Source organism: Cantharellus anzutake (genome assembly GCF_015039405.1).
Source record: "Cantharellus anzutake strain C23 chromosome Unknown EI90scaffold_111, whole genome shotgun sequence".
Taxonomy (NCBI): Eukaryota; Fungi; Basidiomycota; class Agaricomycetes; order Cantharellales; family Hydnaceae; genus Cantharellus; species Cantharellus anzutake.
The window spans coordinates 240,918-268,462 of NW_024067061.1; the positions used below are offsets into that span (position 1 = coordinate 240,918).

The 27,545-nt window shown below is 48.6% G+C and overlaps 11 protein-coding genes across 11 annotated transcripts; 4 read left to right on the forward strand and 7 right to left on the reverse strand.

The window, feature by feature from the left end:
• Nucleotides 1–183: 183 nt before the first annotated feature.
• Nucleotides 184–846, forward strand: EI90DRAFT_3021396 (uncharacterized protein; the record flags this gene model as incomplete). Its single annotated transcript, XM_039057648.1, has 4 exons — nt 184–429; nt 459–650; nt 716–752; nt 803–846. 4 exons carry the CDS (start codon nt 184–186, stop codon nt 844–846), a joined length of 519 nt encoding a protein of 172 aa, XP_038909411.1.
• Nucleotides 847–1,514: 668 nt separating this feature from the next.
• On the reverse strand, nt 1,515–2,637 carry EI90DRAFT_3085491 (uncharacterized protein; the record flags this gene model as incomplete). The annotated part of the gene is made up of 3 exons (XM_039062135.1): nt 1,515–1,603; nt 1,636–1,654; nt 1,876–2,637. A coding segment is annotated over one exon (762 nt), but the record flags the coding sequence as incomplete, so codon positions are not given.
• Nucleotides 2,638–4,393: 1,756 nt separating this feature from the next.
• On the reverse strand, nt 4,394–4,756 carry EI90DRAFT_2870721 (uncharacterized protein; the record flags this gene model as incomplete). The annotated part of the gene is made up of 1 exon (XM_039053853.1): nt 4,394–4,756. A coding segment is annotated over one exon (363 nt), but the record flags the coding sequence as incomplete, so codon positions are not given.
• A 3,175-nt stretch (nt 4,757–7,931) lies between these two features.
• Nucleotides 7,932–9,067, forward strand: EI90DRAFT_2943640 (uncharacterized protein; the record flags this gene model as incomplete). The annotated part of the gene is made up of 3 exons (XM_039055297.1): nt 7,932–8,318; nt 8,381–8,524; nt 8,576–9,067. 3 exons carry the CDS (start codon nt 7,932–7,934, stop codon nt 9,065–9,067), a joined length of 1,023 nt encoding a protein of 340 aa, XP_038909414.1.
• A 365-nt stretch (nt 9,068–9,432) lies between these two features.
• On the forward strand, nt 9,433–11,278 carry EI90DRAFT_2979178 (isoprenoid synthase domain-containing protein; the record flags this gene model as incomplete). The annotated part of the gene is made up of 8 exons (XM_039055968.1): nt 9,433–9,510; nt 9,596–9,750; nt 9,825–10,030; nt 10,098–10,199; nt 10,265–10,325; nt 10,409–10,487; nt 10,556–10,658; nt 10,727–11,278. 8 exons carry the CDS (start codon nt 9,433–9,435, stop codon nt 10,936–10,938), a joined length of 996 nt encoding a protein of 331 aa, XP_038909415.1. The 3' UTR covers nt 10,939–11,278.
• EI90DRAFT_3085504 (uncharacterized protein) lies at nt 11,117–12,156 on the reverse strand. Its single transcript, XM_039062136.1, has 3 exons — nt 11,794–12,156; nt 11,641–11,736; nt 11,117–11,549 (listed from the first exon to the last, which is right to left on the reverse strand). The coding sequence occupies exons 1-3, from the start codon at nt 11,989–11,991 to the stop codon at nt 11,295–11,297; spliced, it is 549 nt and encodes a 182-aa protein (XP_038909416.1). The 5' UTR covers nt 11,992–12,156; the 3' UTR covers nt 11,117–11,294.
• Nucleotides 12,157–13,238: 1,082 nt separating this feature from the next.
• EI90DRAFT_3134015 (uncharacterized protein) lies at nt 13,239–18,368 on the reverse strand (the record flags this gene model as incomplete). The annotated part of the gene is made up of 24 exons (XM_039064626.1): nt 13,239–13,398; nt 13,453–13,542; nt 13,601–13,784; nt 13,843–13,868; nt 13,924–14,066; nt 14,114–14,347; nt 14,399–14,442; nt 14,495–14,609; nt 14,665–14,810; nt 14,868–14,954; nt 15,010–15,124; nt 15,175–15,258; nt 15,307–15,555; nt 15,609–15,830; nt 15,882–16,398; nt 16,453–16,498; nt 16,548–16,565; nt 16,622–16,679; nt 16,733–16,850; nt 16,910–17,209; nt 17,263–17,474; nt 17,532–17,641; nt 17,698–17,739; nt 17,801–18,368. 24 exons carry the CDS (start codon nt 18,366–18,368, stop codon nt 13,239–13,241), a joined length of 3,888 nt encoding a protein of 1,295 aa, XP_038909417.1.
• Nucleotides 18,369–18,736: 368 nt separating this feature from the next.
• EI90DRAFT_3158765 (uncharacterized protein) lies at nt 18,737–20,218 on the forward strand. Its single transcript, XM_039066192.1, has 2 exons — nt 18,737–19,069; nt 19,129–20,218. Exons 1-2 carry the CDS (start codon nt 18,932–18,934, stop codon nt 19,948–19,950), a joined length of 960 nt encoding a protein of 319 aa, XP_038909418.1. The 5' UTR covers nt 18,737–18,931; the 3' UTR covers nt 19,951–20,218.
• On the reverse strand, nt 20,117–21,690 carry EI90DRAFT_3085509 (clathrin light chain). The gene is made up of 5 exons (XM_039062137.1): nt 21,637–21,690; nt 20,946–21,573; nt 20,733–20,863; nt 20,522–20,674; nt 20,117–20,458 (listed from the first exon to the last, which is right to left on the reverse strand). Exons 2-5 carry the CDS (start codon nt 21,240–21,242, stop codon nt 20,245–20,247), a joined length of 795 nt encoding a protein of 264 aa, XP_038909419.1. The 5' UTR covers nt 21,243–21,573; nt 21,637–21,690; the 3' UTR covers nt 20,117–20,244.
• EI90DRAFT_210584 (lysophospholipase) lies at nt 21,220–23,027 on the reverse strand. The gene is made up of 7 exons (XM_039052594.1): nt 22,390–23,027; nt 22,130–22,324; nt 21,955–22,053; nt 21,851–21,904; nt 21,763–21,792; nt 21,637–21,711; nt 21,220–21,573 (listed from the first exon to the last, which is right to left on the reverse strand). Exons 1-7 carry the CDS (start codon nt 22,759–22,761, stop codon nt 21,457–21,459), a joined length of 942 nt encoding a protein of 313 aa, XP_038909420.1. The 5' UTR covers nt 22,762–23,027; the 3' UTR covers nt 21,220–21,456.
• A 2,681-nt stretch (nt 23,028–25,708) lies between these two features.
• On the reverse strand, nt 25,709–27,541 carry EI90DRAFT_211418 (uncharacterized protein). The gene is made up of 9 exons (XM_039052602.1): nt 27,516–27,541; nt 27,256–27,464; nt 27,149–27,200; nt 27,072–27,095; nt 26,686–27,021; nt 26,422–26,634; nt 26,058–26,368; nt 25,923–26,002; nt 25,709–25,869 (listed from the first exon to the last, which is right to left on the reverse strand). The coding sequence occupies exons 3-9, from the start codon at nt 27,177–27,179 to the stop codon at nt 25,782–25,784; spliced, it is 1,083 nt and encodes a 360-aa protein (XP_038909421.1). The 5' UTR covers nt 27,180–27,200; nt 27,256–27,464; nt 27,516–27,541; the 3' UTR covers nt 25,709–25,781.
• Between the last annotated feature and the right edge of the window lie 4 nt (nt 27,542–27,545).

Below are 27,545 nucleotides of genomic sequence, written 5' to 3' on the forward strand. Positions count from 1 at the left end.
CTCCTTAACGAAGCTGATACCCAGGCGTTCGTCTACGCGGCAGCATTTAAAAGCCCTTCGAATGCACCACGCGTTCAAGATGTTTGCGGGTACTTCTGTCGGGGCCATATGTGTCCAGTATCATTTGTGTAATGGAGCCCGTCAACCTTCCAACCAAGGTCGAGTAGGTCAATGACACCACCAATGAGGCTGAGGTGCAGTCCCGCTTATTGTCGGGCGCTTGCTGACACCCTCAGCTGGCTCTTCGAGCTCCCTCCTCCAGCCGGTGCAGAGATTCGTCTAACCGATCGAAGGAACGCACGCTCACACGCAAAGTCGCAAAGTCCCGCCCGTTCGTACGGAAAGCGGCCATCCCATCCCTTTTTCGGCAACTCCAACTCGCCATTTCGCTACACCGACGCGCCTGCCCTAGAGCGACATATAAACACGGTATGATTGAGTGGAAGTAGGTCTTCTAGTCGATTACTGACAGGTTTCACTACAGCGATCATCGTTCGGGTAGGACCCTGCCACTAGGGGCCAAGATCTTGGACGAGCGCGTGGTGATGGCTCAAGGTGACATGAAGCCGCCAAACTTCCTCATCGACCCTCACCCCCTGCAGGCGACCATCATCGATTTTGGCGGTATCAGCGCACTGCCGCATTCGTTTGTCAGCCTTCACACTACCACATTGCCGAGTTTTTGAGTCCGATAACTTTTTGGCGGTGGAAGCAGCTACAGGGTTGTATTGGCCATAACCCAAGAGTTTTTGGTAAGTCATTCCTATGGCTAACGTTAGATTATGAGTTGACGTTGGCATAGACAAGGATGGTTTCCCGGTGCAGAAGAAGGTGACGTCTCGTTGAGTTCAATCGAACGTATTAGACCACCGCTTCAACAATGAGATAATGAAAACCATATAGGCGATGTTGGGGAACAAGCCTCCGTTTGAATCCTTCGGGTGGCTGATCTTCGTTCGAAGCTGAGGACAGTCCCCTCGGCTTCTGTGAGAAGCCTCATACCCGGCCTGGCCCTGACGTTCATGCCTTCCGTGGGCACATCTTAATCCTGGTGAGGGGGGACATTCCAAATGACTCATCGAATCAACTCTGAACGGGACCTGCTCCATATTCATACAGGACCGTTGCCCCAAGTAGAGCGGCTGCATCGCAAGTCTCAAGGACGCCCTCGGCATGTGTATTCACAATCAACTGCCAAATATCACTTAGTGTTCGAGGTCTCTGCCTCGGTGGTGGGGAACGGCCTGATTACTCCACATACTCTTTTACTAGACGGGCCCTCCCTCTAAACAGCTCAGAAAACCACCCCTGTTAGACCACCCCTGACACCACATGCTGCAAGATACCACTGTGGCCGGGATTGCTTGATTCTCGTGGTGGAGTGGGCCGGCCATTCCCAATGGGTCCGAGAAAGCAACACATCTGATGGCCTTTGGCTTCGCGGATGTGCTATCCTGGAATGTTGGCATTTTCTCGCTTGACAGCTTGTAAATTATTCCTCGCTCATCACGCTCGTAAAACTATTTTCTGTGCTTCAACCTACACTTCAATGTCGCATCTATCTTCAAGCTGGTGCTATCACCTCGTCTTCCCCCATCCTCATCTTTTCGGGCAGCTGCATTGCAAGATCATCGCTACTTTCATCCATGTGTACCCAGCACTCCTTGCGGTTGGGTGAACTCACATCATGGAGACTTGAAAGTTACAAATGTAAAGATGCACCTAAAATAGACACATAATGCGAATTCCTATACAAAAGCGAAACACTAAAGCAGTCGATCTTAGGGACTATCAAATGTTTCGGAAGCAGAATCGTCTGATGATGTGTCGCGGGGAGAAGAAATGTCGAATGCGGTGCTGCAAGGAGAATAATCGCTAGGCACTGGGAAAGTGATAGTCAAGCGTGGCACTTGGATACCAGGCTGCTTGGCCAATATCGACGACAATGGGTGCTTTCATCTCACCCTGGAGCAGAAATCGAGTACCATCTTTGCTGGACTGAGGACGGTAGAAATCGTTGATATTATTGATCAGTTGGTCACCGTACCAGGGCTGTACGCCATCGGTGCTGTTTGCCTTGACAGAAACCGGGCGATGCTCTCGTGGGACAGCGAGTTGCGGGCCGCCATTGAACCATACTCCTAGCCCGATAGGGGAAGCACGGACTAGTGGGGTCCTTCCTGCGGCAATTGAATAGCCCCTTCCATGTTTTGGTAAGTGATGGAAAAATGGACGCTTGATCCAAGTCTCGTCCGACTCAGGCCCCGTGTCCACCCAGGAATGATGGCCATAGACTGTGTTGCCTGCCAACGGAAGAGTGAGTCGAGTAGATACCGGATGAGGGATGTGATACGGGCAAGTAGGAGCCAAGCCAGGATTTATAATCCAAGATTTGTCTCCCCGTATGTCATAACGCGCAATAAAATCACCCGATTCTGTCGACCAGGTGAACGCACTGTGCTGATCGAAGGCAGCAATGTATCGTGCCCCCGGAGAAAATGCAACCGTGTGGCGCTCAGGGAAGGCTTGCCCGGAATTGGATTGGAAGGATGGAATGGGAGAGCCGGGAGGAGAGGCAAGGAGCTGGATGTGCGGTTTGCCTAAAATGTATATACGCGCCACGTTGTTGTACCAAGGCCTTCCAGGATCCCGTAGGACTCGTATGATGAAGAATCCACTATCTGAGACTGCAGTTACAACAGGATAGGCACCTATGGGGAGAGTCCCAAGCTTCACAGGAAGCGTACCATGGCTATAGATAGTGATGTTCCCATTGATCTCCTCGGTAGCAACATGATGACTACCGTGGAGAAACTCAATCCATGCTGGTGGATTGGGTGGATCATTCTGGAACTGAGAGATTGGACGCTGATCATCGATATCAGCAATCTCAATAACACCGCTACCAAGCCCGAGTGCAATGTATCGACCATCTCTCGAGAGTGCTGCGCATGTCACAATGCCATTACGGACATCGGGTTCGCGGAATTCAGCTTCATAATTGAACTTTTCATAACCCCACTCATCAACCTTCTTTGGCAACCCATCTAATTTCGCCTCCATAAGCATTCGGGCATTAAGTGAAGCCTTGCTCAATGGAATCAAGTGGTTTGAAATTTTGCTGGAAATACCAAAGATCCGAATAGGTTCAATGAGGTGGCCATAGAGTTTATAAAGAGATGATTTGGACGGGCAGAAAAGAGATATAGATCGATGAAGCAACCATTCACGGACCTCATGCATCGCCGCACATTCTCGGAGGAGTTCAATTACATCACGATTCTATCGAAAGCAATGTCACATCAAATAAACGAAATATGAACCGGCTCAGACTTACATTGAATTCATCGAATCCTGTTGGCACGAAAGAGATCCCATTCATGTGCAGGTATGTAAGGAAGTTTTGTGTAAGGAAGGAATTGAACTCGTTCTGCAATTCATTGTCATTCAACTCTCGTGAAAAGAGTCGTGCAGGGTCCAGGTGGTCGAGTATGTAGTGAATGACGTATCGGATGTGATCAGGTTGAACCCTGAGGGGTTTAAAATCTGCCCATTTTTCTTTGTCACCAAGAGGGGGATCAGTGGGTATCCTAAATTCGTTCCGCTTGCAACAATTATTGAAAAATCGAAGGAGTGGCGGTCCGAGGAGGTATCCCTTCTTGTCGTTGATAAAAAATACTTTGTCATTTTCATTACCAATTGGACTCCCCATTATAAATTCTTGCACTGTGGCGTGATAGAATTTAACACCCTCCATGTCCTTTGAGGGAAGTTCAATGATTGAGCTAATTGGTTCCAATGTGGCAAGGGCCTCATCTTCGGCAATCCCTAAGAGCTGCGACATAGAATACACACTCAGTGACTTATGTGCTGCAATAATGGTGCCAACCAGAAGGCGATACATCTTGACTACATCGGCAGGCATTGCAGATGAATCAGGCATATAGGCTCTTCGAAGTATTCGCAAGTACTCCCAGTTGAGATTGGTGGGTGCATCAGAGAGATTGAGCAGGTACCGGAGCTCCGTCTGTAGGGTGCGACCATGCCGCGTTCGCAAGATGACTTCCCGAATTCGAATTGAGGCCATAACAGGCAATCCACGGCAAGCCAAAGTAAAAGCACGGAGAACTTCCTCCGAAGGCTTCCACCGAGATTTCCTGATACAATCTCGAAGGCCATCCTCCACCATGCAACGGATTGTGTGGTGCTTCTCCTCCTTCGTAATTATATCTACATCTTCACATGGTATGACGAGGCCCCTTTCCCGAGCTTCATCCCAAGCCAACACAACTGACGATTCAGGACGACAGCTGACAAATACTGCAAATGTGGCTGGCAGCTCTTCGAGGATAAGGACAAGCTCCATCAGACGTTCGAGTGCTTCTAGATCCCCACACTCATCCAAGCCATCTAAGACAATGACAAGGCGGTCTTTTCCGGAAGGTAATATCTCCATCAAGTTACGCATAGGCTCGATAACAAGAGCTCTCATTTGCTTTCCCAGGGGCAGATGCTGAGGCAATTGCAGATCTTGCTGCCGAAGACGCCCGACAAGTGACATCATGAACTCCTTGTCAAAGCATGCAAGTTGATGTGCCAGCGTGGAAGGGAACAGCTCAATGGAATCAAGGCCCGTTCCGACCTGGTTTTTATCCCAAAAAAAGGATGCTGCCAGAGTGTTCTGCGCCTTGAGGGTAGACGCGATGCTCTTAGCTATCGCAGTCTTCCCTGTCCCCGGGGAGCCCCGTAACCAAACAAATCGGGTCTTGGTATCCTTCAGATGATGGAGTATGGAATTTTGCGCCTTGACCTGTGTGGTTGGAAGGCATTCGGACTTGCTCTTCACGTAAGTGTGTTCGGCAGGCGCTCGCCTGAGTCTTGATAGCTCCGCTAAAAGCGTGTTAGCAAGGGTGTCCAAAAGCGCGCACATAAAGACATACATTCCACCGATGCTTGAATTGTCTGAATGAGGGTTGAAATAGACGCCTCCGTCTGTCGAGTCCTTCAGTCAGCTAATACCCAACGTTCAACAAAGAAAGCGAGCAGACCGAGACCGAAGTAATAGCCTTATTGATACACGCATTGACATCACTTATATCCTTAGCGATATTTGACGCCGTCACCATTCTCTTGAAGAGCCCTCGACGCTTGAGGGATTCGATACGGTTGATCTGTTCTTCCAATGCACTAGGAAGAAGCTCTGAGATCTTCCGAGTGACCAAGGCAGAAGTATGCAACGTACTAGTGAAATTCTTTGAGTGGAGCAATCAATTGGGGAGGAACAGTTTGACCGGCATACAGTTCAAGTGGCCGCAGAATGGCAGTGTAAGCCTTTTGGACCTCATCATTAAGGCCCTTAAGACTTTCATTATTGCTGTCAACGGTCTGTGCAGGTGAGAAAAAATGTGTCACCCGATCACTGATCGATCACGAAACCAAATTGCTACGCGAACCTCATAAGCTTGGAGCAACGCCAGAAGGAGGTCCAGGATTTGGCTGACGTATGGAATAGGAGATATCTTGAGAGCAGAGGATGCGGTTTGGAGTAGGAGCTTTGTGGCGCCGAGAACCGTTTTCTTTCGATCACCAGCTGGGATGACCGACGACGAAGATGCTGGTTCCGGGGGAGGCGCAACAATGTCCATACCTGGGTACTCTCTCTGTGCGTTGAGGATTGCATCGGGGTCATGAATGGGATATGTTATGGGCGCCGAGCGCGGGTTGTCAATACTCCGCAGAGGGCGGAATAGCGGCGCATCCCAATCACCAAGTGTTGAAAGACCGGTTGTGGTTGGCGTAGACTCTGGGGGATTCAGTGGGTCCAATAGGTTGGAATGAGGATTTCCGCTAGGATCCCTCGTTAAACGGTGTCCTGGGGACGTTCGTCGTTTTGAATCTCGGGATCTGCTGGGGGAATGTGACGTAGATGGGACCTCGGGAGACTGAAGATGGAGACCTCCCAATCTATCACGCTGAACATAGCTGGTGTCGTCATGGATTTGGTCTGTCCGAACTCTTGTGAAACGAATCTGGGGAAGTGAGGAAGTCGAGGGTTGTGATGACTGCGAATCACCAGAAGACGGTGCAACGGTGGGATGTTGAGACGAGGGTTTTCTTTTGGGAGCCATAGCACCAACGTAGATGGTAATCGATGCAGGAGGTGAGGAGAGAGGAAAGCCTGCTCAGCCGCGGCCTACTTGATATGTCAAAAGTAGACACGATGCAAATCCAATTGGCTATCAGATGTTTCCCCTTTTGGAAACAGGACATCGCTATGTGGTCGAAGCAAGGCGCATGCATTGGCCACGAAATTGTGGGAATGAAGGGTTGAGTAGTACCCCCTTGGAAACAGGGCATGAAGATGTATCTACGATAAGGTGCGGTACACTTTGTTTAGCCGGCGATTTCGTTGCAAAAGGGTAAAGGTAGCCTATATAGGCATGGACCACTATGATACTTGTTTAGCGGTTATGAACAAAGAGATGTCCGATTTTTCCACGGAAACAATCTACAGAACCAGCAGCTCACTTGTCGCGCACATCCGGGAGCGTTTTGTGGGCCAGAGATTCAATGTGGAAAATAGAGAGAGCCCTATCGTTGACATTTAGCGATTCAGGTGTCAAATGCTAGCTAATTATCCTGTGATTATTGGATGCGCGCGATCCATTTACACCTTGAACTGAAGAAGCAGCTTTAAATTGACAGGTAGGATGAGCGCGAAAGTAGGCTCGAGACTCTGGACATGTCGCAATCCGTCTGAGCTACTCGCACAAGTAAGGCGAAAGGAAGGGGTGGCAGCAGATAGACCTACCAAGTGGGTGCAAACCCAGACAATTGGTTGGATCTTGCAAGAGATTATCTAACTCCGTCCCGGACAACTTCCCGTACGCTAGACAAATCCATCCCACAGCTGTGAGTGTTGGATGAGCCCACAAAAATATACATTGAGAACATAACCATAACTTGTGAACGCCGCCTGTCGCGGCAAGTACCCCGCTACTCTTCCTTATTGGGGGTTTAGGCTTGTCGATTACTTGGGCCCTCGGCAAAAAATACAAAGCGGTACGAGGATATCGGGCTCCTTTCAGGGTCACCTGCGGAACGTGAATAGTCGATCAAGGACAAGAGATAGACCTAGATTAAAGGGAAGGTACGAGGTGGAAGTAGGCTGAGTTTGGAGCCTTCACGACCTTTGAGAGATACGATGGCGATACATAGAAGTCTCGTGAGGGGGGAAAGGAATTGAGGACCCATGAGAAGAGCTTATTTCTTGCGAGGCCCGCTACGGAGGAGCAGCGGGAATTCCACATTTTCGAGTCATTGCGGAATCCAAAGCATAGAAGATCCAAGAGCTACCAGGAACATAGAGTGTAGCTACACATCATGCATAGGGATCCTCATTTGGAGTCCAACACGGCATTTCCTTCATGAGTGGCGCGATGATTGTTTGCAGCGAAAGATTCCTTCGGCACGATATTGGCTCCAGGTAGATACGAGAATGAAAGTAGAGTCTGCATTCACGCGTAGAGTCCTGCCGAAGGGGAGTTGAGGCAATGGAAAGATAAGGCGGAATTTCCAGGTCACAACCAACACTTGAGCTGGCCTGCCCGAGCCCTGAATGTTACCTGAACAATCTGACGAACGAATGGACCCTCTAGGAACTCAAGGGGTTCAGGGAATAGCCAACCTGAAGGATTTTATTATCGAGCAACAAACGGCGAAAAAAAAAGGGTTGCCTAAGGATTCTCTAGATGTCGGCATTTGCCGCTTCCTCCTCAACAGCATCAATACCCATCTGGTGGTTGCACAAGATCCCGGCGTCTAACCATAATGGCCGACGTAGCTGTCCAGTGAGTATTACTCTTTATAATGCGTTTTCATGGTGTTCAATTTTGCGCTTTCGTTCTGGTATCGTGTCAAGTTCTCAACACATGGATAGCATCTCATCGCGAGAAGGAAATGCACATGGAGGAGGGGTAGACACTGCGGATGCACCGGTACCGAATGAAAAATCCACTACCGTAAGCGCTGGTGCCTCCCAGAATGGTGGTGTAGTCGACGAGTCATCAACATCTGGACCTATCACAAGTGAATCGGTCCCCGCCCTCGAGGGAGGCGCTTTGGACGAGAACGACAGCAATGACCCTTCTAAGAAGCTTGCAGCATCAAGATCGAGACCTCGGTTGGATCTTTCTGCCTTGACTAATGTTCCATCTAGAACCGGAGAACGGAGGAAAGGGAAGAGTATTTTTGGCCAGGTCCTTGGAACACTCAATAAGGCGAAACTCGAGGATAAGGAACGATCAGCTAGCGAGGCGGTGAGTTCCTACCAGTCGTTTTCATACCAAATTTGTTTAACCGCATTTTCTGTCACCCAAAGGCTAAGAAGCGACAATCCATTGAGTTCAGACTGCATGCGAAGCTCTCGCGCGAACAGAGCTATAGCCGCAAAAAAGAGGAAGTCAAGCGTGATCGCATCACAGCGAACCGAAAAGAAGAAGAATTGTCCATAAAAGACAGTATTGTATGTAGCAAGGAGGCCAGCATTTAGTCATTCTCATCGACCTTCTCGCAGGTCAAACACCGATATCCCTTAATCCCAAATCTAGCAAATTTCCTATTAACAACTGACGTGATACCAAGAGAACACCCTTCCCCCAAAGATGAAAGCAGCCGCTTTTCCCCATCTTCCCCCGTAAACGATTCTCCGCCAGATGGACCCTTCCCCCATCCACCCAACACTGCCCATCCACCAGCGATCTACTATCTTCCAAAAATCCTCACTCCTTTGCAACAAGCATTCCTCGCTCGACGACGACGGCAGGCTGAGAAACGGGTTGGAGAGGAACAAACCGAATGGACGAATGAGAAAGAGAAAGGAATGAACGAGGTGAGAGAATTGAGAACGAGAGTCAACGCAGTGCAGAGAGAGTTGAATGAGAATGGGCCGCTTGATGCTGAAGAGAAGATGGAGGACGAAGCCATGGATGGAGTGGATGAGAAGCAAGGTCGTGAACATCCTGATGCTATACAGGAAGACGATACCATTGATGCGGTGGAGTACTGAATTTTATTTATCTATTTTGCAGCAACCCCTTTCTGTCTGATGGTAATCGGCCACGGGAGCCCTCCTCCATCGCGTCTTTGGTCTTCTCGCGAAGAATTTTTTGTACCAGTTCTATTACTTGATGCTTGCAATTTGCTTTCTCGACTTTTTACATAATGTTATCAATTCTCATGTCAGACGCAGTCTTCGAGGTACTTGTCTGAAGACCCTTCGTCGCTCCCGGGGCGGCGTTGGCCGAGTCATTGATCAATTGATACTCCGCAAGATATAATATTTCTAACCCAGTCGAGTGAAAATGAGCCTTGGGAGCCTTTGCACCGCGACCAGCACATCATCTAAAGGACCTGCTTGATTTTCTTTAAAACATGGCGTCTTCTAGCAATTATGATAGCATGATCGAGCGCCTCTCAGAGCCATTGGCATGGAGCGCAAGAACAGAATCGGTAAGCCGGATGTCGGGTGATCTACCAGGCTACATGTATTGGTTGCAACTTCCACTAATGAGATCCTATCCCCCCACTTGCGAAGACATTGCTGGAACCTTTCACGTATGTCGCAGCCACGGGAGGAAAGCAGGTCCGATCGCACCTTATAGACGCTTTCAACCTATGGCTGAACGTACCAGCACCACGAGTAGAGCTCATCTCGAAGGTCGTCAGCATGCTACATAATGCAAGTTTACTGTAAGCCTCTTACCCCTTTTCGCGCGCCCTCTCTCTCCCCTCCCCCTTGCCCCCCTGATTGCTGTGCGGCTTAGGATAGACGACGTTGAGGATAACTCTCAACTACGACGAGGCTCCCCTGTGGCACACAAGATTTACGGAGTGCCGCTCACTATAAACAGTGCAAACTATGTCTACTTCCTCGCATTTCAAGAACTCTTCAAGTTGAAGGTTATCTTGAAGGAAGATGCGGATTTACTCCCTTCGAAGCAAATAGAGTCCATAGATCAGATGGTTACTGGTGCGTCGCTTTGTTTAACTTCTATTCCCTTCCAGCTAACGGAATAAGTCGCCATTGTCAAATGAAGAGGAGCTTTTGAACCTGCATCGTGGTCAGGGACTGGACGTGTTTTGGAGAGACAGCCTCACCTGCCCAACAGAAGAGGAGTACATCCAGATGGTGAACGGAAGTAAGCTTCATCCCCTTCAAAAAAAAAAAAAACTGGTCCCGAACCACTTTAAATCATATTATCAGAAACGGGAGGGCTTCTGCGTATCGGCATCAAACTCTTGATGTTATCGAGCAAGTCGGAAGTGTACGTTGTTGTTTTTCCCCTTCCCCCCCCCGCGCCACCTAATACACTCAACTGAGTTTCTTCTGCCCCACCCACCCCCTTAGGGACTACGTGCCTTTGGTGAATCTGATTGGCATCTACTTTCAAATTCGAGACGATTACATGAATTTACAATCTACTGAAGTCGGTCACCCCCTTCGGTTAACGTCCCTTTTTCTAACATGATAGATCCCCCTCCCCCCCTTGCCTAGTACTCCGATAACAAGGGCTACTGCGAGGACTTGACGGAGGGCAAGTTTTCGTTCCCAGTCGTGCATTCGATCCGAGCAGACGAATCGAACCGGCAAGTCCTCAGTGCGTCATTCTCGACTCTTTCCCCCGACGCACCTTTTTCTAACTAAAAGCTCCATTTATATCTGCAGACGTCCTTCAGAAACGTCCCACAACGCCAACGATCAAGAGGCATATCGTGGGTTACATGGACACAGCGACGCAATCGTTCGCATATACACGTTCCGTTCTGGCTACTCTCGAGAAGCAGGCATATGCCGAGGTTGAGAGGCTGGGAGGAAACAAGAAGTTGGAGAAGATATTGGAACGATTGCATGTGAACGAGGAAACGAAGGCTGAATGAGTACTAGATTTACTTCCAGGATATATAGAGGAACCTGATTTCGAATGTTACAAACTGTCCCATTGTCGTTTCCACCTCCAACAATTTAACAAGGTCGTGAAATGCGTTGCACGCCGAAGAAGGACGTGAGGGTATGATTAATCTTGGCTCGGACAGCAGCGACCGACCAGGGCCGAAGGTTGGCTCGCAAATGAATATCGCAGGTAGAACCTCCATCGAAGATGGCGGGCGCTGTTCTGCAGTCGTTGTCAAACATGCTGCTCGTGTGGTACGCATCATGGCACCGATTTCCCTCCGGAGAGGCATCCCTTCCAGTAAAATCAACCACATAAGATGATGGACCTCCTTGATAGGTGTCACGGGGCAAGTCGCAGCTCAAGGGAATCTGACGCCGCAAAATTGTATGTAGGAGGTAATACATCACTAGGACCTTCCTTTTCGACGGCCGCAAGGTACTCAGCCACGATGGGTCCCACTTCAGTGAATAAAGGTGTCGAAGTGATAGTATGAAACCAGTCTGGAGTTTGAACTTCGGCTTGGTGTTCAAGAATGCTAGCCACGCGCGTCAAGTTGGAGATGAATTGTTGTACATTGTGTTTCTTGTTAAGGAGCTAATAAGAGGGAAAGCAGAATTAAGTGTGTGGGTCCAAGTGAACGTTGGATATAAAGAATGGATGAGAAGCCGAGGAAGGATTGACGTACATCTTCTTCGTCAGGGTCATACGGAATCATATCGTCAGCGAAACCACTGGCATTGCTGCGGGGCGAAGAGGCACTCGATGATGTGCTTGTTTTTGACTAGGGTACCTCAAGGTCATTAGTGCACAATCAGCAGAAAAAACTAATCCCACGTACCCGCTTACTAACTGGCGTCGGCAAGTCAGGAGAGGAAGATCGGGCACGCTTATGATGATGATCCAAGGATGCATGGGCCATGGTCGCACGGTAAGGGACATGATTACCCATATGTTTAATATCAATTCTAGCCGCGAGAATGTTGTTTACTACTTGAAGCGTGATAAGGAGGTGACTTTGACAGTCAAAGGATGTCATGGGTTTTCGGTTCCGCCATTTTAAAGGATCAGGATTTTTGCGTGGAGTGCTCTTGTTCTGTTTGTCTTGTGCACACCGATACCGAAATTGTACGGCTTTTGTACCAGTGTTCTTGCCGAATCCGCCATTGCGAGGCTTTGAATCATGGTATCTACCCGAAGAAGAAGAAAAATTTGTAGCGGGGGATGAGTGAAATCTCGAGCGTTTTGTCGTGTCACGTACCTCCATCTATATCCGAGGATCTCACCGCATTTTTCCCTAATTCTCTCTGCGTAGACCTTGAATGCGGCATATCCTTCTGTGGTAGTTACAGGGTCCATTCCAAGAATGTCATCGACATTCCCCAGAGAGGAAAGTTCGACCAAATATGCATCGGACGACGTCTTTAATGAATAGAAAGGAATTGTATGGTCCAGCGCTTCCTTTTCTTTGGCAGTCTCAAGAGCCGAATAAAAGTCGTTGATGCTAGGAAGGGATTGAATAGTAGTGGCGAGTTCTGCTGCGCGCTTTTCAGCGCGACGAGCTCGATCGCTGTCGAGGCAGGAGATACAGTGGGTCGTGAGACCCTTGCTTGTGACGCGATAATCGTCGAAAGCCTTGGTACGATTACATCTAGAGCAGAATTTGGACTCCATAGTGGAGGGGGGAGGGAACAGATGACGTCGATGTTTTCTTTACAAGTTTGATATACGCTTCGCCCAGAAAACAAACATGCCGGACTCAAATTCAAGGGGAATAAACACTGTCCCTCAGTGGCTATGTCGGAAATTAAGCGCGTGGGAGCATTTTCTCTTCTTCTCAATCCCTCACTGTCCAACCAATCCGCCCCGGAATAAGTATTAGAATTCTTGGGATCGTAGTGTACGCTGAGCGCTGAAGGCCAACCATGACTCACGTTTGTTGATGTCAAGTCTTGTGGCGCTCATGATCTACTCTTGTTTCCTTTCTTGGAAAGTTGGAATACTCACTGCCAAAGTCAGTTGCTCCATTCATAGCGCCTGACTATGAAAGCACGATTTTTTTGGATCCACTCGACTTTCACAATGTTGAGGGAATCTCATTTTTGGTCTTGAAAGACGATCGTTCAACCTCCTTACCCCGTCCATATTACTTCCCACTGCGATGCTGATAATTGACACCGCTCACCACCCTGCGGTTTTGGCTTTTGTTATGATCCCCTCTATTTTAATCTGAGCAAAGCACCAACTCAAATATGACCACATGAACGAACGAAGAGCAACACCGAACTATAGCCCAGTGGGCCGGGAATGTGATTGTGATGTATCATACGCCCGAATGAGCCTCGCTTGATCTTGCCGTGCAGGATCTTCGGTCTGACTGAACGCAAAGCCCCGATTCCGACGCATACGCTGAACCGCTCGAACCTTCTTGATTGCTTTTTGGAACCTAGATATTCAACTCAGATCGGGTTCATGCTCAGGTCCGAGTGAAACCACATACTGCTCTTGTCGAGGTCTATAGTCAGGTATATTCTCTTTCTGCAGTTCTTGGGCGATATGGTAGGACATCGGTCGGTATGTCCGTCTATAGCTAATCAAAGGTTGGTGGGTCAGAGAAAAAGAGGTAGGGCAAGGAGTAATGGACATACTACTTCCAAAAGTAGTCTCGAGCGAGGCAAAAGAAAGGAAACACGATTAAGCTGAACCAGAATACTGGGTCCGTCCACAATCGCGGCACAATGCCAAGGTATTCAGTAGAGAAACCAAGGGCAGGAGCAATTATTTGGTAAAGGGGAAGGAACGCCATCGTAAAGAGCAACGATCCAGGGATGGCTAGAGTTAAGGGAAATTAATGTGTTTGACATGTCGACTGCACACGAATGATGCCTACCAGCGACAGTGTATTTAGTCCACAAGCTGGGGGGCGTAAAATATGCGTTAGTCAACTTGCTTATCAGTGAAGCTCACGCACTCGGAAATCAGTGCCGCCTTCCCAAGCACTGTAATCAGTACGGTCATGTAAAGAATTGTTCCCCATATCCAGTGCCCAGAGTCGAGTCCCGACGGTTCTTTAGAATCACCCCAAAACAGTATGACGGATGCAGTGAATAGCAACTAGAGGTAGGAATTAGAGCAATCATGAGGATGAGGCAGCTGCGTACCAGGCTGTGGTAAAGTGCGTTTCCAACCCACATCCAGAAGGCTGTGCGCGAGAAAAACGTATTCTTCTGACCCAAGTGATACAGCTGCGGATATCGGTCCAAAATCCGAGCAGAGACAAACTGGTCAAAGACGCCAATGACAAGAGGGGGCAATACGGTGAAAACAACATTATACAGAGATAGTGTCCATGACTCGTAGGCAATTTGGCCAGAGAAATTGTTAAAGAATGAATACTGTGAATAATTAGCGCACATCGCATCTTTTCAATAGACTCAATAACGTACCCAGAACTGAGTCATGTAAAGCACAATATTCTTATAGAAAGAGTCTGATTCCGCTCGTTGGCATAATGCCACAATAACGGCAGTGAATGGGCTTACATAAAATTAATTTTGATAATCTCTGATAGCTCCAAGAGCCATGCACGAGGAGTAGCTTCCGCAGGAAACGGAATTGTGATATTGCAACATCAGCAGACCTGGCAGCTTGGAGGCCCTATACACGTTATGTGTGTGCTTGTACCTTTGGGATATGACAGCAGGTTCCGTACCTCTACCCCGGATATGCCGACACCGACATGAGCAGCTTGAATCATGCTCACGTCATTGGCCCCATCACCGATCGCCAACAGAATCGACTTTAGATTCTTTTTCACTAGTTTAACCACTAGAGCTTTTTGAAGAGGTGAGACACGACCTGGGCGCACAAGTCATTAGACAATTGGGGTACAAAGGATAAGATGGGTCCACGCACAACACACGACAGCTTTGCACAGGATAGCCAACTCCAGGAAGATTTTTGAGACGTCCTTCTCCAACGCAAAGGCCAAAGTCTTCCCGTCTGTCAAAGGGCGCAAATAAAATAAGGAAATGACGCGGCCTTACGGGGCACCAACCGATGATCAAGGCTAAGTCTTCTAGTTCACCAAGGTTTCTTTGATTTCCGATGGCATTCAGCCTCTTCGACAAGAATTCCTTAGTATCGTGGGCATTTCCCTCGTTCACAATCACCTGAGGGGCGATCAATGGATGGAAGTGGGAGTTACAGAGAAAGTTCTAACCAAATTCATTGACTCGGTAATGAGGCGGCAGGACAGTCCAATGTTGATGGCAGTTTCCTGACGATCTCCTGTAAGAACCCACACCTGCACCCGAATTAAAACGAAACACCGAGGGGATAAAGGGAGCCATACCTTAATTCCAGCTTGTTGCAGAGTATGGATAGTGTCGGGCACCCCATCCTGTAGTTTATCCTCAATCGCAGACGCGCCTAATAGAAACATATCCTTCTCGATGATCTCCGCCGCTTTATCCAAAGCTTCGCCTCGACCACTGATAGTTGCTGCTGCCTGGTCATATATAGCCGACCAAGTTTGATATTCTTGTTCCGGAATTTCACGCATTGCAAAACACAAAGTGCGAAGACCTTCAGTTGCATAGTCCTATCATAAGGTGTGAATATTGCCTTTCTGTAGGCATCAACAGAGTAGCGTACTTCAAGATGTAGCATTGTGGCTTCCGAATACGGTTGATTTAGACTCAACCGTTCCAATATCACAGTATCAGCACCCTTGCAGTAGATCTTGATGCGGCCATCGGGCCCACGAATGACAGTCGACATGCGCTTACGAGTCGAGTTAAACTCGCACACATTCAAGATCTGATATTCGTATGATTGACCTTGTATCTCAACGAAAACGGATTTGGGCTTGCGAATCTGCAAGCAAAATATCAGCTTCTACTGTGGGAATCGTCAATGTTGACATACATGGAAGCGGTAACCTAGAAGCTCAGCGCCTTGGACAAGAGCGGCTTCATCTGGACTGGACGCCTGGTAGATGATCTTCTCGCCTTTCATTTCCGGGATGACGGTGTGGCAGACAGCAAGAACGGTCAAGAACTCTTTGATGACTTCAGTCTCCTGGCCTGCGTCGGGGCGCGGTGAGAGTTCCTCAACAAGGTTCCCTGAGGCGGGATCAGAGAACGGGTTTCCACCGTCCAGTAAACTTCCCATCTCTGAAAACGTTCGCAACTCCTCTTTAGAATCGTCAGTACGAGTTTCAGCATACTCATGACCTGCTATTGAGCAGCATCGGAATTCCATATGATTCTGAGTGAGAGTGCCAGTTTTGTCCGAAAAGATGTATTCGATCTGTCCGAGCTCCTCGACTAACGATGATGTCCGACAGAGAGCAGGCGTATCAGTTGGCGCATAGTACATGTCTAGATCAGAATTGATAAATTGCGCTTGCTGGAACTTGACAACTTCCATAGTCACGATGAGCCTGAATCGAGCATCCCTTCAATCAAACGCCAACGCCTGTCGTAACTTTACGCACGAAATTGGAATCAAGTTGTTGTACAGGATAATGAAGGTAAGGATGTCTAAGTCGAATTTATCAGCTTGAAGAACTTGGGCGGCGTAGTTTCATACCCTCAACAAAGTTCTTGGCTGTGAACAGGAACATAAGTAAATTCGTACTGCAAAGACCTGTATTGTGTACTTACCTCGATCGGCGATGCTGTCAGATATCAGCAGATACCATTGATCCTTGGAGTGGAACCACTGCACATACAATGAATCCGAGGAGCGGGAGGAATGGACAGAGCCTTACTTACTATCCGGATGCTACTACCGATAGTAGATGCTAGGGATAGTGCTAACAAAGCAAGGAACAAGAAAACAATCTGAACATTAACTTGACGTTCTACGGCAGTCCGCTTGATAGGCGCGGCTCTATTTGAATAAGTAGACAGCTCTAGCTGGAAACCAGCTCAGCTCAGCAAATCACGCACGTTGCATTCCGCATCAGTTTCGTCTCATGCCCAGTAAATACGACAAGCCCATAAACCCAAGACGTGTTACGCAGCTGGGCGCCACGAAGCAGCATCTGATCGGGACTTAATGGAATTTGTCGTTCAGTGGGTCCTGAAAACCCTCCAGCACCAGTTTGCAGTGAAAGGGTCCCGTCGTAGGTGTATAGTGAATTGTTAGGTAGCTCGGAGCGCAAGCGTCCTCGGAGTGCCATGAACATTTGTGGCGTCACAATGTCGAAAGTCTGCGGCGATGCTTGCTTGATCTTCAGATTTGTTTCCCTATGAGTCCAAGTCAAGCTAAAATTTATGAGTTGAATAAGGACATCACTAACCCATCCAAATTGCTTGTTTCAACGTAACATAGCCCTTCGGGCTCGCTAGAGCTAATCAGGATCATATCCGCTGGTATGAACTCATCCGATTCGAGTCGTATGAGATCGCCGACGCGAATGTCGCGCCATTTCCGCACTTCAAACAAACCGGTGAGCTGATTCAGTACGTGAGTTGTTCTGGAATTGAGCTCAGAATCTGATTGGTGTCGTTTCTGTGGGAAAATGAGAAGGTGAATGTGGATCAAAGAGGTTAAATGCTCGTTGCATACTAAATCTTCTTCTGCTTCTTTGAATGCACTGGCGAGAAGGACAAGACCTAGAGGAACTATTGTTGTCCATCGATTAGTTGGTGATACACCCGGTATTTGCTGGATGATGGCTGGAGGGTACATGGTTAGGCCCATAGCTGCAACAGATCATGACAATCCAGTTTACCGGTGAAAAGGAAGAATACATTTGCGTATTTTGAGAATTGTTCTGAGGTTTTAAGTGAGAAATCATGACAATATGGGTGTAGAATCCTCATAAATGTATTCACCAAAAAGGAATTTTGGAACGAAAGTGGCGACATTGTATTTGCTGGTTGAAATGTAGTTGGATGAGTAATCTTCTGCGTCGTTGCGGGAAGCATCATTTAACCAGACATCACGTTCCCCTCGAACAATGTCTTTGGTCCACGGCCATTTAACCTTCCATTTGGGTCGGGACGATTTCGGAGGGGGTGAGGGCTTGGACGGAGCAGTGTTAGGAGGTGGGAGAGTAGGGGCATCATCATCAAACGTCCAGACTTGCGGAAAGCTAGTCCCACTTTCGCCTGCACCAGGAGCACCAGCTGGCAATGCTGCGTTCTTGGTCAAAGGTAGTTCCGGCGCACTGTCCATAAGCGCGTTGTTTCCCTTAAACGCCGAAGCAGTGGAGGGGGGCGCAGAACTGGCTACATCCTCATCCTCATCATCAAAGAATGGATCGAGTTCATATGGATTATTCCGTCGATTGGCCGTTGGAGGATACGACGTTGACGCAGAGGGTTCCACCTGACCATATTGGCCACGACTCGCAGCAGGATTGGCTTTTGAGACTAACGCAGCGAAGTCATCGGCATTCATGCCAGTCCGCGAGGCAAAGTGTGGGTTCAACGGATACGCGGTTGGAATTAGAAGCACTGGTTTGCACGTTAGGACAACAAGACTTGTATACTTGGCGCTTCCGGAAGCAAATTACTCGCTGCAGTCGAACAGCAACAGCTCTAAACAAATGTTCGCACCAATTCACAAGCTCAGCTGGCAAATTTATCATAGGGGCCAGCGCACTAAAAGCGAATGCGCTCCCTTCTATGGGGCGTACGAGGGTCTTTGGGGAGAAGGGGAAGGAATTATATAAACCTGAACAAGCGCCGGGCGCTCATTGGTTCCCAGCTTTGTGTAAATAATTTGCTGTATCTTATTCAGGTCTATAAGTCATTTTTCTCCCTCCCGACAGCCTCGTGTCCTAGAAGATATAAATATTATCAATGAATTGCCTTATTTGGTTACCAAGCTGTTGGAACGGCTTCCAACATCAATCCAACATCACATCAAGCTCGAAGTGGACGACATCACACGAACCGATGCCTATTTAAACGGACTTTCCTTCAAGTACACTCTTTCAAAACACCCCACCTACCTTCACAATGAACGGCACTACGAACAACCCAGTGACGCCGCGTCGCCAGACGTCACTTCTTGAGACGGGTCGCGGTTCCGTCTGGAACCTGCTAGCAGAGTTCCCCAGCCTTATCCGAACAGAACCAGTGAAGTCGAAACCAATGGTAAGACGATCTCTTCATGGTCAATGCCACTGCCATGTTCACCCACATAATTCCAAAAGTTGTCTCCAACAGTGGCTCGTTCACAACCACGCAGACCACCACCACTCCATCCTAAGGCATTGTTTTTGTTCAACGATCGATCGTTTCTGCCGTACCTTGATGATCGCAGTGATAGCGCAGCATCCGCTTTACCGTCCTCTGCGCTGACTATTTCAACATTTGCTGCCACAGCCAATGTTCGGTCAACATGGTATGGCAGGCCTGCTCGAGATTCCATCACGGCAGAAGGAGAGATGTGCCCGACACGTCACGAATCAGTTATAGACCTTTACGCTGAGCCTAGATCACATTGGTCATCCGACTCCGACTCTGACAGCGAAGACGACATCCCACTGTCCCCAACGTTCCTTGGATCATGGAATCAACGCTCTAAAGGCCCTGACATGACTACCAGACCTTCTTCGCCATTCATCGACCCCATCCTCTCCGAAAATATTCGTCCTCCGGCTGCTGGTCGGCGGCCTGGCAGTGTCCTTGCAACGCTCTCACCCCTCTCGAATCCATGGCAATCCAGGGACAAATCTGGAAGTCGATGCGAAACGCGAGACCCCCTTAGACCCATTGGGCTCCAAGCTCTACCCAAGTCGGAGCAGAATCCGGATGGCAGTTGGAAACTCATCGATGCGCATGGCAAAACATACCTAATCCCTCCCCTCTCGTCTCCCTCAAAACCACGCCCTTCGAACCCACCCGCCAAAGGTCCCTCAGCGGGCAAGCGAGCATCGAACCCCCAACTACCCAAACGAAACGCTGCCGAAGACGTCCGTGTTCAGTTTCGCCAGTGGCAAGGATTCACACAAAAATCCCAGACCGCGGCATGAGGAAGCTTATGAAATATCGGACGTGAATGGACTTCATATTCATGGCCTTTACTTGGTATTTATCGTGTCATCGTGGAGCGCTCGTCTGTTGTCTGGTGACTGGAAGTCCGTTCTTTCTTTCTCATTTATTCATGTAGCGAAGATCTCTATATAGTATTTCGTTCTGCTTGTATCCTTTCATCAGAATCCGAATTATAGGATATGTATTTATGCCATGCCCCAGGCAAATGCATCATGCATGACAGTGCGCAAATTAGAATACATCTGTCCTGCTGGGCGCTCCATCAAATAAATCTAATATCCTCCAGCGCCAGGTGCTATATCACCTTCTCGTTTCAATCTCAACAACACCTCCTTAAAACGAGTCAAGTCAGTTGTCCCTGGACCAGCACGAGCAAGGGTCTTCGATTGCGAGTTTTGAAGTTCAATGATATCAGCAATCCGCGACCAAGTTGTCCCAACAGACAACGAAGTCTGAAGATCGGCCAGGAACTGAGCCTCATTCTCCCTGTCCAAAAAAATAATGCGTCCATACAAAGAAAGTCTTGGGATGTACACTAAACAACTCAACTTGTTCTGTTTTATGTTGCGCTCGGTTTTTTGATTGTACTCCTTGTAGAAGTCATCGATCGCTTTTTCGGCGTTACTGATAGTCTCCCGCTTTTTAGCCGCAGAGGCCTCATCTCGACGACGAATCTCCTCTTCTTGACGTTCGCGCCATTTCCTGTCAGCATACTCATCAGCACTTGTCTGCGATGACAAAAAGCAGCCCATGGCATTACCTGATAGGCTCAGGTTCCTCTTCGTCGGCGCCCAGCTGAGGGGTGAATGTGGGAGGCTGGAACGAAGGACGGGATTGCGGCTGAGCAAAGAACGGTGGTTGGAATGATGATGTTGGGGTACCGAACTCGCTCTAAATCGTAGAACCATAAGGTGAGTTTGAAGATGGGGCCTCGCATCAGCTATGCTACTATATTTGTTGGAGCAACGCGTACATTGTCCAAACTCGGGAACTCATTCTCGAAACGTTCTACTTCATCATCACCACCCGTGACTTTCACCTCATAGGTGGAGGCAATGGGCGTGCCAAAGTCGTCAAAATCATTTAGGAATCCATTGCTCGTGCCAGTGTCGGGTACTGATGAAATTTCTCCGTCTAGGTCTTCAAGAGCAGGGAAGCTAGCAGCAGCCTTAGTGAAGTCAATATCACCACCTATAGTGCTCGCATTCCCACTAGAAGAGAAAGCCGACCCCAAAATAGCTTGTTCGCGGGCCAGGAAATCGTCGGTCATGGTTTTATGGTTAAGTGTTGATTGTAGCCGTGGCGAAAGTGTAGTATTCCCACGGTCGGTGGCTCTCCTGACCCGCAAACACTGGTCTAGCCTCAGTAGGAGATATGTAGATACAGACTACAAATGATCTATTGGGTGCAGATGGAGGTGCAATTACACTCTTTAAGAAGCATAGCTTCATACAATTATTTCCCGCAAGAACCCCAACGCCCTTTTAAAGCTTTTGTTGTTCCTGTGAATTTGAGGTCTGGACTTCAACCCACGAAATGCATTCGTTGATGGATTTGTCCGAGACACCGCCAGGTTCATTGTGTATCTCATGATACGCCCCCTGATAACAGGATTGAGAGCATTTTCAGTACTAATGCTGCTTGTGTTCTGCTCAAAACCTCACCGGATAGGAGGAATAATGCTTGACTTTCGCTTTAAGTTTGTCAAAGAATTCCTTAGATGCCCTTGGGGAAGTGCTCTGAATGAATGGGTGTGAATACACATAACAGTGAGATTAGGTGGGAGTTACCCCGTCAGCGTCGCCATGCAGTATCAGAAGCTATTAGGGAGAGCACCAATGAGCGTGTCGGTAATTTCACCAAGATTCATTGACGTACAGGCAAACGTTCTGGCCAGTTCACATAGTGCTTGTCCACAAGGGCAGCTCCCTTCTCGTTGGATGCTGAACATGAGCAAATGTCGAAGGCGTGGTGGGACGTACCTGATTGAGCATGTCTGTGACTCCCTTCAGCGTGCCGAACTTGCGAACAAGGGGGTCATTATCATATTTCTCAACGACTACGGGGTCATGACTCAAATCCTAATACAAACAGGAACGCGAGTGAAGGCAGTGTATCAGTTACCATCGAGGTCGGATGGGCGCATCGGTAGCCTACTGCTGAGTTTAATGGAACAGGCACCTCCTTGTGAGGAAGTAGTTTGGCGAGTTGACCGCCAAGGAAGACCTGCCATACCGGGGAAGGTTTCGTTTCACGAAGCATAGGTGCCGATGCAATAATCCCTTTCAGTTCTCCGAGAGCCTTCACATGCACTGGTGGAGCGCAAACGAAACCTAACACCTCACCGCCTCCCTATTAGCGGTGACGTGAGGGATGAGCCACGAAACTCCTAGCATAGTAGTGCAATTAATACTCGCCATGGAGTGACCCATGAGGAAGAACGGAATACTAGGCCCAAGCCTCTCTCGCTCTCTAAGGATGAAGAAGGATATATCTTCCATCTGGTCCTTCCAACTTGTCTTACTGTAGCTAGCTTTAGTGCTTTTGTTATCCTTGTCCGTAGCAGTTAACCCAAAACCCCGTTGGTCGAAGGCGAAGACAGTGATGCCACGTTCAACCCAGCTAGGGAAGATCGAGGAGTACCGCCCAATGTGTTCGATGAATCCATGGATGAATATTAGATGAGCCTTAGGTCTAACCTGAGCATCAGGTAGGTCATATGTTCTAGTGTAGAAAGGGGAATTATCATGCGAGCCTGTAATCCAAGCTTCCTTGTATGGGGCTGCCATGATGAGAGTGAGTGTTCGAGAGATAATTAAGGGCGTGAGAATGTCGTCTCTCCGGAAGCAAATGGCTTGGATCGATTTCCCGACTCGGTTGCAGCAATGAAGAGTTTCGAGGCTTGTCTGATTGAATGTAAATGAATCATAGGAGTTACTAAAACGCGAATGCCTGCCACGCCCCCCCTCGGGATCCTAATCAGTTTCATGATATGGCCCATCCTAAATGTTTATCGAAACCAATTCCTGGTGCCATCAGTGTGCATCGGGCGTTCTGAAACACAGATACATTGGCTGGTTCTGGACTCGGGACAGCATGAGGCATCGAGTGGAGAATGAATGATTCGGGGGGACGAGAAGGTCGTCAAAGGAGGACCGATCGTATGACTTTCAGCATTAGGCCCGGACCTCTATCGAGACCAAGCTAGCCCAAAACTTCAAGGTTGGGCGGCTTAGAGAATAAATACACCGTGACCAAATCAGCATTGTCAATCACCTCAACGCTGTAAGCGCAGACCACGTCGGAAGTGATGTACTTGAGCCTAGTAACATGCAGGCCTTATGATCCACACCTCCATTATCCGGTAGAGCTCATGGATTTCTTCCAGCCGCCTGCCTTGTGTTTGTCCGGAGGTGGTAGAACATGCCCCCCTGCTACTCGGCCGCTTCGTGGACTCTAAGAAAAATAGTAACGAGACTAGGTGGGCAAATATTGACTTACTGTTTCCACTAAATATTCAGCCTGTATGAGCTCTCGACGATCCATCCCGAAAAGCAGTGGTCTGTGCTCGGCTTGTACATGCTGAAGACAGCTGCGTTAATGTTTAGTGCAGCATGTTAAGGAGAACGAGAGCCTACATCAGATGTTTTCTTGCAAATCGGAGGCGTGGGGGACTTTCTCGCTCCATCCTTCTCTCCTAAGGCTTTGCAGAAATTTGCGTAGACGTAGATGGACAGCATGTAAACATGTGACTAGTGAGACGTTTCCTGGGATGAGGGGCCCTCAAATTTCTCGAGCTCCGAGTCTTGAATGGCGATCGGAGTAGGTAATGTTGCAAACTATTTACAAGTGTTTGCGTCGACAATTTTATCTTCCTTCCGGGTGTTAATTTATCATCACCATCAAGTGTCCCCAACAAACGCACAGAACGGTATTGCAAGGTGCAAATCTGACGCACCACGCAGGGGCCAAACAACTTGTCCGCCCTCCTCAGTCCATTTCTCCTGGTTTCAGAATCAACATGCCAGAAGACGCATGCAATGACTTACAAAAAGGATGGCATCATTTGGTCCCATAGCCACTGAAAAGCCCCTCGAGTCACTGATGTTTGACCCAGCGCAATCGGTAGAGTGCAATGAGCACTAGAAGCAATTTCGTCTACATAGTACATAGTTCGGTTTCTTTACCTTATTCGCGTCGCACAAGCAGGCCCGTGGACGCACAGCACCTCAGCGGATTACACGCCTCACCAAGAGCTTGTTCTGGAACGCCTGGCTGCTCGGGCTTTACGTCCCCGATGTCTTAAGAACATTCAATGCAATGCTAATTCCATATCATGGCTCTTCCTCGCATCTACGCCAGGGACGTTAGAGCTCTGGGCGTCAGCCACTCAGTATACTCGGGGCTGGCCCATTCTCTCCAGTAAATCTCTTCTTGTTGTCTCGTACAGGTGGCTCGTGATCCCCATCCCTATGGTGTAGCTTACATTTGATATCAGCATCATAGGTCCCAGCTGCTAGAATGTGCATTGGGTGGTCATTCGACGCTCACCCGTCTGAGGACATACGACGCTACTTCAGAGCCACTTTCTACACCTCATGACCTTATTTTATTCGCTATTCCAGCCGGAAGTGTTAACGCTTGCTAAAATGGATGGTGCAACATACTCCCTCACTTCCAAAGTCGATGTTGCTGTAAGATCTCATACGTATGTACTTGCCACGGGTGCACCGTAGTTGCCGGGAGATAATGGCCTCAGGAGTGTCGTTTCACCCATTTGCTGTTTTAAGATTAGTCTGGGCTGCATCCAGGCTTAAAAGCGATCTATGTCCATGTCTGAATGACTTCGCATCGGTGATCTATCGGTTCGAACTATGCGTGGGTAAAAAACCCGTCGTTTTGAACGAGATGGTACCAAGTGGCTTTGTCATGTCAGTCTTTCACGCTCTTCAACGTTAGTCTTTCTGCTCCTAGATGTTCTCAAGGATACTTTCAAGTGTCCCAGGTGGCTTGAGGTAGTCCCAGGGGTCTGGATTGGCATCATCAATCTTCTCGCGTCGAACTGAGCAGAGCTGAATTTAAATGAAATGACCTGCCAGTTGTTGCAACTTCGCTTGCTGTCCTCCTGCCACATCCCCAGTTGGGACTGTAGCCAGTCGTCCAGGCTGGTGTGTACGACGTCCCCATTGCGTGGCTGTACGGGAAGATCCTTATCCGGTGCCTCGAATTTGGCTTTCCTGACTGTGGCTGGATTCCCCCGCGATGATACTTATACGATGACTCGCCGTGATATTACATGTCTATCTTGTAAATAATCATGGGGTCGGTCATCTGTCGCGCGGCCATGTAGGTGGTCAAGAAGTGAAGGGGCTGTCGCGGGTAGCACTGAAGAATTACGGCCAGGAAAATTTAGTGACCGCAGAGACCATCACAACATATGCGTGTATCATATATGTATTGTTGACGCGCTTCTTTATTGTCATTATTGATGGAATACGTAATTGCGTGAAGGTGCGGCTATTCAGCAGGAGCGTGCTGGTTGGTGTGGTCGCGTCGGGTTTCTGCAGTCCTCTGGGTTTATACGTTACAGCCACGGTTGTCAGCGCTTCATCAGGCACCATTACATAAAATCTGCAGTGGGCAAAGTATCTAAGATACAATAAGCCATACATAATAGCGTACATGATGTCGTGGGTACAGTGGATCGTGCGATAGCTCAAGATGGTGGACTCGTAAAGCAATAACGAATACGTTGAATATGAATCGGGATAAAGTATAGTGTTGCAAAGATCCATAACATGACACGGGGTTACTTTCGCGGTGATGAAGACGGAGAGGACCGCTCCAGGAGTGGACGTTCAAGCCTAAAACGGAGCCGTTCCACTTCACGTTCCAGTCTATCATCAGGACGCATGAGTAATCGTCATCTCCAGAAATCTCTGTCACTTACGCAAGAACCTTCTGCCGCTGCTCGGATGCATCGAGCTCAGCTTGACGCTTGGCGACTTGGAGTTCGCTTTCAGAAGATTGCTGAAGGGCATGTCGGTCCAGGTTACGAAAGCACGCGAAGACCGCGTACACTCACAAGTTCATCAGACGAGCTTCTCAGTTTTTCTAGCTTCATCTCATAATCCTTCACGTCCGCTTCCAGCCTAGCACGAGCCCGCTCGCTTTCGCTAAGTTGAAATTGGGTGTTGCGGGCGCTTGTCCCCGCATCGCGGAAGGCTCGGTCAGACTCGGCCTTCTCTTTGAGTTCTTGGTTGAGCTTGTTAGTGAGCTCCTCCACTCGGACCTCCAGTCGCTTAACGTGGGGTGAAGACTTTGGTGATGTAGCATAAGCCCTGGTCTCCTGATCAACGACACGAAGCTTGAGTTCCTTGACCTGTTTCTCCAAGTCTGCCTGGAAAAAGTGGTCACAGGGCGTTGCACGCTCATAGAACGGGAATCACTTGCATTGCGTCGATCAAGTTCGGCATTTTCGTGCCGCACTTTATTTAACTGACTCTGGCAGTCAATGGCATGTGCTTCTGCTTTCTTTAGGCGCTCCGTAGCCAACGTCACGCGATCCCTTTGAGCATCAAGGGAGCTTCGAAGGTCCTGCTTCTCAAGGTGCAAAGCTTGTAGGACGCGATCGGACGATAACTTATCGGACTGAGAAGAACCTGGATGGCGATTCTGTATTTTAGCTTTTCTCATTGGTGAATATTACGCACCTTGTGCAATGTCATTGAGTCGAGACTCAAGGTTACGCCTTGCTTTCTGTAATGCTGTACGATCAGCTTCAGCCTCGTCAAGCACACCTCGCAACTCTCGAACTTGTGATAGCAAGTTCACAATCTGAGATTGCTGCTCTGATTGGACACCTGTCGCTGACTCATAAGCGGATGTCAAATCCGAAATCTTGCTCTCCAGGCGTTCTTTCTCCTTCTTCCACGCGCCACTAGAATAGACTTCGTCATCGTACTGAAGATGAAGTTGGTCGAGTTCAGCTCGAGTCTTGCGGCTTTCATCACGCAATCGGCTGATGGTGTCCCGCTGAGATTGTAGCTCTAGATATGCCCGTGAGTCATAAAAGGAACGCATGTCCATAGATCGTTACCTTCACTCAGTAACGCAAGCTCGCCTGTGGCCGGGATATTAGGTCCTTCGGCAGATGTAAAGCACCACATCGCTCACCCTGGTATTTCTTCCGCGTCTGATCAATCATGACGTCTCTCTCAGCAACATCCTGAATAATCAAAAAATCGGAATGCAGCAAATCGCGGGCCCGTAGAGCTTCTGACCTTCTTGTGTCGCTCCTTTTCGTCATCAAGTTGCTCTGCTTAATCGTCGACGAAGTATCTCGGTTTCGGATGCACCACGGTTCCGTTATCGATTCTGCTCTCAAGATCTCTAGCACGTCCTTCGGCTAGTCGCAGCTGCTCTTGTAGGGTTTTCTGGTCTGCGCGAGTCTCCTTCAAGGCAAGGTCCATGTCCTGGAGGCTCTTCCGGACTAGGTCATGGATTCATATCTCGCATGGTTCGCAGTGGTTCCACCACTTACTGTTGGCTTCGCTTCTGATAGCTTTTTGCT